Source organism: Dendrobates tinctorius, unplaced genomic scaffold (assembly GCF_039654945.1).
Source record: "Dendrobates tinctorius isolate UK_male_01 unplaced genomic scaffold, ASM3965494v1 ptg000028l, whole genome shotgun sequence".
Taxonomy (NCBI): domain Eukaryota; kingdom Metazoa; phylum Chordata; class Amphibia; order Anura; family Dendrobatidae; genus Dendrobates; species Dendrobates tinctorius.
The window spans coordinates 7,975,537-7,986,410 of NW_027361696.1; the positions used below are offsets into that span (position 1 = coordinate 7,975,537).

The 10,874-nt window shown below is 49.7% G+C and overlaps 1 protein-coding gene across 7 annotated transcripts in view; it reads right to left on the reverse strand.

The window, feature by feature from the left end:
* The window catches only part of APLP2 (amyloid beta precursor like protein 2), a 73,477-nt gene extending 62,912 nt beyond the window's left edge, over positions 1-10,565 (reverse strand). For 6 of the 7 annotated variants that reach the window (XM_073570065.1, XM_073570066.1, XM_073570064.1 and 3 more), the window contains exon 1: positions 10,409-10,564. In XM_073570065.1, coding sequence (XP_073426166.1) covers positions 10,409-10,480 — 72 coding nt within the window. In that variant the 5' untranslated portion in view covers positions 10,481-10,564. Of the gene's footprint in view, positions 1-10,408 lie in introns of all 7 variants that reach the window. The other variant, XM_073570063.1, reaches the window with a different exon arrangement.
* Between the last annotated feature and the right edge of the window lie 309 nt (positions 10,566-10,874).

Sequence of the window (10,874 nt, forward strand, 5' to 3'; positions counted from 1 at the left end):
TGTGTAAGCGGTCCACGGGTTGCGAGGTCATTTGCAGCTGGTGCATGACTTACCACGTGTGTCTGGGGATGCAGCCGCTGCCAGGTGCCCTGAGCCTCAGTTCCTGCACTGATTGTGCTGTAATGGATTCTGTTTGTGCTTAGGGCGTGCACAGCCACACCTCCCCTGCTTTTATCAGGGTTAGTTTGTATACTTGAAATGCTGTCCCCAGTCAATTGCTGAGGGGCAGCTCCTATAATAAAACTTCCCTTCCCTCACTGGGCATTGCCAGAGCTACTCTCAAAGTTCCTGAACCTTGCTGCGTTTTATGTCTGTGTTCCTGGACTTCTCCTGTCTATGTTTTTGTCCCTGCCTTGATTCCTGCACCCTGCCCTGGAGGCGGTATATCTAGGCCTGAATCCTTGATCTTGCTCCTGTCCTGTACCTGACTGTCTGAACAGTGTCTGCTGTGTTGTGTTCTTGGAATCCCTCTGTGTCTGGAGCCTCGCACCCAATGACTGAGTCTCTTGTAACCGATGTTCCTGCTGAGCATCTACTACTCTATGCTCTGACTACCATGCAGTGCTAGCTCCATGCAGACCCAGCAATCCTGAGGTTCCAGCACCATCACGCTTGAGTTTCTTCCTAGGTCCGATGCCCGGAGCCTGACGACTGCAGTCTGGAACCTGACGACTGCAGTCTGGAACCTGATGACCGCTACCTGGAGCTTGGAGCCTGATGACAGCAGTGGTGCCTGTAGGTCGTGTCAGATGTCCAGAAACAAACAACTCCTGTCTCTCTGCCGGTGACTCTGATGTCCTGCCTGCGTCCTGATGACCTTGTGACCCTGATGTCCTGCCTGTCTCCTGATGTCCTCGTGTACCCCAATGTCCTGCCTGTATCCTGATGTCCCTCCTATGCGTGCCTCGGTGATCTGTTGGTGCCTTGGGGTCCAGTGGGTGATACCCTTCTTGGAGGTGTGGAATCGGGAGCCTGGCATAGTCATATTTGGTTTATGTACTGTGCGACTTTACGTTAGTAAACTTTACGTTATCTATACTTGAAGCTGTGCGGTGTAATCAAGTTCTACGTGTATTCTCCTTGTCCACATGCTCAGCTGCCACAGAATCCCGGTCGCTGCACTTCCTTATTTCAGGTAGGCCCGATTCCTCCTCTGCGGTATAGAGGGTCCATATTGCGTCCCCAGGGGATGCCAGCTCCTCGCCATCATGGAGGCGCATGCTGAGCAGCAGTCGTGTGCAATCCCACACCTTGGTCAGCCGCAGGCATTGTGCAATCCCACACCTTGGTCAGCCGCAGGCATTGTGCAATTTCCAGCCTCTGAGGAGGAGGTATATAGTGCCATGCACAAATCACTCTGTTGCTTTGCACTCCCAGTACACAGGAGGTCACTGAGGAATTATTGAGAGTTTCTCATTTTTCCAGTTTTAGGGATCCCCCCCAAGTGGCCGCCCATCTCCCAGATTAGATCACAGACAAGCCACAAAGGTCATCCACAGCTCACACCTGGAAAACCTAGCAGGAATCCCAGCAATGGGCGTCCCATGGGCAGGGGGTGGGGGGTCAGCTGTCCTGACCAATGATTCAAGTACACAGAGGTCAGCGCTTCAACAGGGAAAAACAAGCAATGAGGAGCAAACACCAGGCCGGGCAGAGCAGCCACACAGACACTCCCTGCCAAGCCTGACTGGGGGTGTCTGGCAGACATAGCGGCGTGAGGGGACCCTCTAATGGGCCACTCGCTGCAGACAGACAACCTTGGGCAAATTTCAACAGGAGAAAATTATTAATTATTATTATTAATATAAATTAAAAGATTTCAATAGGATGAGGGGGAAGAAGCCACGAGGATGAAAAGCTCCACACACTGAAGGGTCAAACACCAAGCATCACCAGCACCCTGCAGACTGTGACTTGTGGTCCCACTGGTTGCCGACATAAATGAGTCTTTATGTGCAACTGAAATCGCCTGACAGAGGATGAGAGTTGCAGTACCCGGCAGATCCACAAGAAAGGTCTTCCCGGCTGTACAGGAGGCACCTGTATCGTCCCATCCCTCAGCGCCCACCCAGCGCATCCCCCTGCATCCCCTCCATCAGTCACCGCTGGGTGGAGCACAGAAGCATCCGAAGGATATCCTGCCAGGAGGGAGGGGGCCGCCACATTAACCCCTACCAGCCTCTGAAATGTCAGCAGAGCGGCCAAAACCGGAGAACCCCGGGGCTAGGGAACCTGTGCCCGATTGAGAGCGACCAGAAGGGAACAGGCCGGAGCACGACATCAGAGCCGCAATATAACAGCTGGAAAGTATCTACAGTGCTGGGGAGCACCCGCCCCATACATCAGTATATACCTATAGTACTGGGGAGCACCTGCCTTATACACACCAGTATATAACTAATGCTGGGGAGCACCCGTACCATACACCCTAGTATATACCTGTACTGCTGGGGAGCACCTGCCTTCTACACACCAGTATATACTTGTACTGCTGGGAAGCAACCACCTTATACCACACCAGTATATACCTGTAATACTGGGGAGCACCTGCCTTATACACACACACACACACACACCAGTACACAACTGTACTGCTGGGGAGCACCTGCCTTCTACACACACCAGTATATACCTGTACTGCTGGGGAGCACCTGCCTTCTACACACCAGTATACACCTGTACTGCTGGGGAGCACCTGCCTTATACACACACCAGTACATACCTGTACTGCTGGGGAGCACCTGCCTTATACACACACCAGTACATACCTGTACTGCTGGGGAGCACCTGCCTTATACACACCAGTATATAACTAATGCTGGGGAGCAGCTGCCTTATACACACCAGTATATACCTGTAATGCTGGGGAGCGGCTGATATATATATATATATATATACACATACATACACACACACCAGTATATACATGTACTGCTGGGGAGCAGCTGCCTTATACACACCAGTATATACCTGTACTGCTGGGGAGCACATGCCTTATACACACACCAAAATATACCTGTACGGCTGAGGAGCACCTGCCTTATACACACACCAGTGTATGGCTGTACTGCTGGGGAGCACCTGCCTTATACACACCCCCATATAAACCTGTAATGCTGGGGAGCACCTGCCTTATACACACACCCGTATATACCTGTACTGGTGGGGAGCACCTGCTTTATACACACACCAGTATATACCTGTACTGCTGGGGAGCAGCTACCTTATACACACACCAGTATATACCGGCAGTGCTGGGGAGGCACCTACCTTATACACATACACCAGTATATACCTGCATTGCTGGGGAGCACCTGCCTTCTACACACACCAGCATATACCTGTATGGCTGGGGAGCACCTGCCTTATACACACCAGTATATAACTAATGCTGGGGAGCAGCTGCCTTATACACACACCAGTATATACCTGTAATGCTGGGGAGCAGCTGCCATATATTATATATATATATATACATACACACACACACACACCCCCCCCAGTATACACCTGTACTGCTGGGGAGCACCTGCCTTCTACACACACCAGTATATACTTGTACAGCTGGGGAGCACCTGCCTTATACACACCAGTATATACCTGTAATGCTGGGGGAGCAGCTGCCTTATACACACACACACACACACACCAGTATATACCTGTACTGCTGGGGAGCACCTGCCTTATACACACCAGTATATACTTGTACAGCTGGGGAGCACCTGCCTTATACACCTGTAATGCTGGGGAGCACCTGCCTTACACACCAGTATATACCTGTACTGCTGGGGAGCACATGCCTTATACACACCAAAATATACCTGTATGGCTGAGGAGCACCTGCCTTATACACACACACACACACACACACCAGTGTATGGCTGTACTGCTGGGGAGCACCTACCTTATACATACCAATATATACCTGTAATGCTGGGGAGCACCTGCCTTGTACACACATCAGTATAAACCTGTAATGCTGGGGAGCATCTGCCTTGTACACACACCCGTATATACCTGCACTGGTGGGGAGCACCTGCTTTATACACACACACACACACACACTAGTATATACCTGTACTGCTGGGGAGCACCTACCTTATACACACACACCAGTATATACCTGTACCGCTGGGGAGCAACTTCCTTATATACACACCAGTATATACCTGTACTGCTGGGGAGCACCTGCCTTATATACACACACACACCAGTATATATCTGCACTGCTGGGGAGCACCTGCCTTATACACACACACCAGTATATATCCGCACTGCTGGGGAGCAAGCACCTGCCTTATACACCCCAGTATATACCTGTACTGCTGGGGAGCACCTGCCTTATACACCCCAGTATATACCTGTACTGCTGGGGAGCACCTGTCTTATACACACCAGAACATACCTGTACTGCTGGGGAGCACCTGCCTTATACACCCCAGTATATACCTGCACTGCTGGGGAGCACCTGCCTTATACACACCCCAGTATATACCTGTAAAGCTGGGGAGCAGCTGCCTTATACACACACCAGTATATATCTGTAATGCAGAGGAGCAGGTGTCTTATACACACACCAGTATATACCTGTGCTGCAGGGGAGCACCTGTCTTATACACACCAGTATATACCTGTACTGCTGGGTAGCACCTGCCTTATACAACCCAGCATATACAGTGAGGCAAAAAAGTATTTAGTCAGTCAGCAATAGTGCAAGTTCCACCACTTAAAAAGATGAGAGGCGTCTGTAATTTACATCATAGGTAGACCTCAACTATGGGAGACAAACTGAGAAAAAAAAAAAAATCCAGAAAATCACATTATTTTTTTTTCATTTTATTTGCATATTATGGTGGAAAATAAGTATTCGGTCAGAAACAAGCAATCAAGATTTCTGGCTCTCACAGACCTGTAACTTCTTCTTTAAGAGTCTCCTCTTTCCTCCACTCATTACCTGTAGTAATGGCACCTGTTTAAACTTGTTATCAGTATAAAAAGACACCTGTGCACACCTTCAAACAGTCTGACTCCAAACTCCACTATGGTGAAGACCAAAGAGCTGTCAAAGGACACCAGAAACAAAATTGTAGCCCTGCACCAGGCTGGGAAGACTGGCTATTGCAGATTCAATCAGCTTGAAGTGAAGAAAAAAACTGTGGGAGCAATAATTAGAAAATGGAAGACATACAAGACCACTGATAATCTCCCTCGATCTGGTGCTCCACGCAAAATCCCACCCCGTGGGGTCAGAATGATCACAAGAACGGTGAGCAAAAATCCCAGAACCACGCGGGGGGACCTAGTGAATGAACTGCAGAGAGCTGGGACCAATGTAACAAGGCCTACCATAAGTAACACACTACGCCACCATGGACTCGGATCCTGCAGTGCCAGACGTGTCCCACTGCTTAAGCCTGTACATGTCCGGGCCCGTCTGAAGTTTGCTAGAGAGCATTTGGATGATCCAGAGGAGTTTTGGGAGAATGTCCTATGGTCTGATGAAACCAAACTGGAACTGTTTGGTAGAAACACAACTTGTCGTGTTTGGAGGAAAAAGAATACTGAGTTGCATCCATCAAACACCATACCTACTGTAAAGCATGGTGGTGAAAACATCATGCTTTAGGGCTGTTTCTCTGCAAAGGGGCCAGGACGACTGATCCGGGTACATGAAAGAATGAATGGGGCCATGTATTGTGAGATTTTGAGCGCAAACCTCCTTCCATCAGCAAGGGCACTGAAGATGAAACGTGGCTGGGTCTTTCAACATGACAATGATCCAAAGCACACCGCCAGGGCAACGAAGGAGTGGCTTCGTAAGAAGCATTTCAAGGTCCTGGAGTGGCCTAGCCAGTCTCCAGATCTCAACCCTATAGAAAACCTTTGGAGGGAGTTGAAAGTCCGTGTTGCCAAGCGAAAAGCCAAAAACATCACTGCTCTAGAGGAGATCTGCATGGAGGAATGGGCCAACATACCAACAACAGTGTGTGGCAACCTTGTGAAGACTTACAGAAAACGTTTGACCTCTGTCATTGCCAACAAAGGATATATCACAAAGTATTGAGATGAAATTTTGTTTCTGACCAAATACTTATTTTCCACCATAATATGCAAATAAAATGAAAAAAAACAGAATGTGATTTTCTGGATTTTTTTTTCTCAGTTTGTCTCCCATAGTTGAGGTCTGCCTATGATCTAAATTACAGACGCCTCTCATCTTTTTAAGTGGTGGAACTTGCACTATTGCTGACTGACTAAATACTTTTTTGCCCCACTGTACTTGTAAAGCTGGGGAGCACCTGCCTTACACACCAGTATATACCTGTACTGCTAGAGAGCACCTGCCTTATACACACCAGTATATACCTGTACTGCTGGGGAGCACCTGCCTTATACACACACCCCAGTATATACCTGTACTGCTGGGGAGCACCTGCCTTATACCCACCAGTATATACTTGTACTGCTGGGGAGCATCTGGCTTATACACACCCCAGTATATACCTGTACTGCTGGGGAGCACATGCCTTATACACACACCCTAGTATATACCTGTACTGCTGTGGAGCACATGCCTTATACACACACCAGTATATACCTGTAATGCTGGGGAGCACCTGCCTTATACACACACACCAGTATATACCTGTGCTGCAGGGGAGCAGCTGTCTTATACACACACCAGTATATACCTGTACTGCTGTGGAGCACCTGCCTTATACACCCCAGTATATACCTGTACTGCTGTGGAGCACCTGCCTTATACACCCCAGTATATACCTGTACTGCTGTGGAGCACCTGCCTTATACACCCCAGTATATACCTGTACTGCTGGGGAGCACCTGCCTTATACACCCCAGTATATACCTGTTCTGCTGGGGAGCACCTGCCTTATACACCCCAGTATATACCTGTACTGCTGGGGAGCACCTGCCTTACACACACCAGTATATACCTGTAATGCTGTGGAGCACCTGCCTTACACACAGTATATACCTGTAATGCTGGTGAGCACCTGCCTTATACACACCCCAGTATATACCTGTAAAGCTGGGGAGCAGCTGCCTTATACACACACACACACCAGTATATACCTGTGCTGCAGGGGAGCAGCTGCCTTATACACACCCCAGTATATACCTGTGCTGCAGGGGAGCAGCTGTCTTATACACACACCAGTATATACCTGTACTGCTGGGGAGCACCTGCCTTATACACCCCAGTATATACCTGTACTGCTGTGGAGCACCTGCCTTATACACCCCAGTATATACCTGTACTGCTGGGGAGCACCTGCCTTATACACCCCAGTATATACCTGTAATGCTGTGGAGCACCTGCCTTACACACAGTATATACCTGTAATGCTGGTGAGCACCTGCCTTATACACACCCCAGTATATACCTGTAAAGTTGGGGAGCAGCTGCCTTATACACACACACACACCAGTATATACCTGTACTGCTGTGGAGCACCTGCCTTATACACCCCAGTATATACCTGTACTGCTGGGGAGCACCTGCCTTATACACCCCAGTATATACCTGTACTGCTGGGGAGCACCTGCCTTACACACACCAGTATATACCTGTAATGCTGTGGAGCACCTGCCTTATACACACACTAGTATATACCTGTACTGCTGGGGAGCACCTGCCTTATACACACACCAGTATATACCTGTACTGCTGGGGAGCACCTGCCTTATACACACACCAGTATATACCTGTACTGCTGGGGAGCACCTGCCTTATACACACACCAGTATATACCTGTACTGCTGGGGAGCACCTGCCTTATACACACACCAGTATATACCTGTACTGCTGGGGAGCACCTGCCTTATACACACACCAGTATATACCTGTACTGCTGGGGAGCACCTGCCTTATACACACACCAGTATATACCTGTACTGCTGGGGAGCACCTGCCTTATACACACACCAGTATATACCTGTACTGCTGGGGAGCACCTGCCTTATACACACACTAGTATATACCTGTACTGCTGGGGAGCACCTGCCTTATACACCCCAGTATATACCTGTACTGCTGGGGAGCACCTGCCTTATACACACACCAGTATATACCTGTACTGCTGGGGAGCACCTGCCTTATACACACCCCAGTATATACCTGTACTGCTGGGGAGCACCTGCCTTATACACACACCAGTATATACCTGTACTGCTGGTGAGCACCTGCCTTATACACACCCCAGTATATACCTGTAAAGTTGGGGAGCACCTGCCTTACACACACACACACCAGTATATACCTGTAATGCTGGTGAGCACCTGCCTTATACACACCAGTATATACCTGTACTGCTGGGGAGCACCTGCCTTATACACACACTAGTATATACCTGTACTGCTGGGGAGCACCTGCCTTATACACACACTAGTATATACCTGTACTGCTGGGGAGCACCTGCCTTATACACACACTAGTATATACCTGTACTGCTGGGGAGCACCTGCCTTATACACACACTAGTATATACCTGTACTGCTGGGGAGCACCTGCCTTATACACACACTAGTATATACCTGTACTGCTGGGGAGCACCTGCCTTATACACACACTAGTATATACCTGTACTGCTGGGGAGCACCTGCCTTATACACACACTAGTATATACCTGTACTGCTGGGGAGCACCTGCCTTATACACACACTAGTATATACCTGTACTGCTGGGGAGCACCTGCCTTATACACACACCAGTATATACCTGTAAAGTTGGGGAGCACCTGCCTTACACACACACACACCAGTATATACCTGTAATGCTGGTGAGCACCTGCCTTATACACACCAGTATATACCTGTACTGCTGGGGAGCACCTGCCTTATACACACCCCCATATAAACCTGTAATGCTGGGGAGCACCTGCCTTATACACACACCAGTATATACCTGTAAAGTTGGGGAGCACCTGCCTTACACACACACCAGTATATACCTGTAATGCTGGTGAGCACCTGCCTTATACACACACCAGTATATACCTGTAATGCTGGTGAGCACCTGCCTTATACACACACCAGTATATACCTGTAATGCTGGTGAGCACCTGCCTTATACACACACCAGTATATACCTGTACTGCTGGGGAGCACCTGCCTTATACACACACTAGTATATACCTGTACTGCTGGGGAGCACCTGCCTTATACACACACCAGTATATACCTGTACTGCTGGGGAGCACCTGCCTTATACACACACTAGTATATACCTGTACTGCTGGGGAGCACCTGCCTTATACACACACTAGTATATACCTGTACTGCTGGGGAGCACCTGCCTTATACACACCCCCATATAAACCTGTACTGCTGGGGAGCACCTGCCTTATACACCCCAGTATATACCTGTACTGCTGGGGAGCACCTGCCTTATACACACACCAGTATATACCTGTACTGCTGGGGAGCACCTGCCTTATACACACACTAGTATATACCTGTACTGCTGGGGAGCACCTGCCTTATACACACCCCAGTATATACCTGTACTGCTGGGGAGCACCTGCCTTATACACACACTAGTATATACCTGTACTGCTGGGGAGCACCTGCCTTATACACACACCAGTATATACCTGTACTGCTGGGGAGCACCTGCCTTATACACACACTAGTATATACCTGTACTGCTGGGGAGCACCTGCCTTATACACACACTAGTATATACCTGTACTGCTGGGGAGCACCTGCCTTATACACACCCCCATATAAACCTGTACTGCTGGGGAGCACCTGCCTTATACACCCCAGTATATACCTGTACTGCTGGGGAGCACCTGCCTTATACACACACCAGTATATACCTGTACTGCTGGGGAGCACCTGCCTTATACACACACTAGTATATACCTGTACTGCTGGGGAGCACCTGCCTTATACACACACCAGTATATACCTGTACTGCTGGGGAGCACCTGCCTTATACACACACTAGTATATACCTGTACTGCTGGGGAGCACCTGCCTTATACACACACTAGTATATACCTGTACTGCTGGGGAGCACCTGCCTTATACACACACTAGTATATACCTGTACTGCTGGGGAGCACCTGCCTTATACACACACTAGTATATACCTGTACTGCTGGGGAGCACCTGCCTTATACACACGTACTAGGCAGAGGCGCAAATAACAGTCGCCTCCATCGCTCACAAAACTACTACTCCCATTTTCCACCCTCTGCGAGGAGCCTCCCGTTCCCAGGTGCCTCCGTCCCCGCATTACATAACAGCAGCCGCGGGTGCAGAGTGAGAACAGAGCGGGGCGGGGAGGAGGACCCACGGCCACAATGTACCAGCAGCCCCGCGAGGAGGGGCAGACCGGGCGTTCGCCGGGAACCTCCCCCGCCCGGCAGGCAGCTCTTACCTCTATGTATCCGGAAAGACCAGGCACGACGACAGTAGCCAGGACCGCACACAGCGCAGGGAACACGGCCATGATGGAAGCTCCTCTCTGCTTAACCTCCAGCGCCGAACTGAGGAGGAGACCGCCCAGCAGACCAGGAGCCAGCCCAACCGGATCTGACGTCACAACACCCCGCCCTCAACTTCTCCGTCTACCAGCCGTTTATTCCTATCATAGCGCAGGGAACTTAGAAAGCCACACCCACATTCCGCCCAGCACAGGTAAACATCGTTCTGTAACCCCGCCTCTTCAGTTGCGGTTGTCTATTAGACCTAAGAGAACCACGCCCCTCGAAGAGCAATAACCACGCCCAGCAAGGATGCAGAGACGATGCTGCGGCCGAGGACACAGGACTAAAAGCTGTGTGTGACGTCACCACCATTAACGCCATCATCATCCATCACCTCCATCATCATTCACCTTTAAA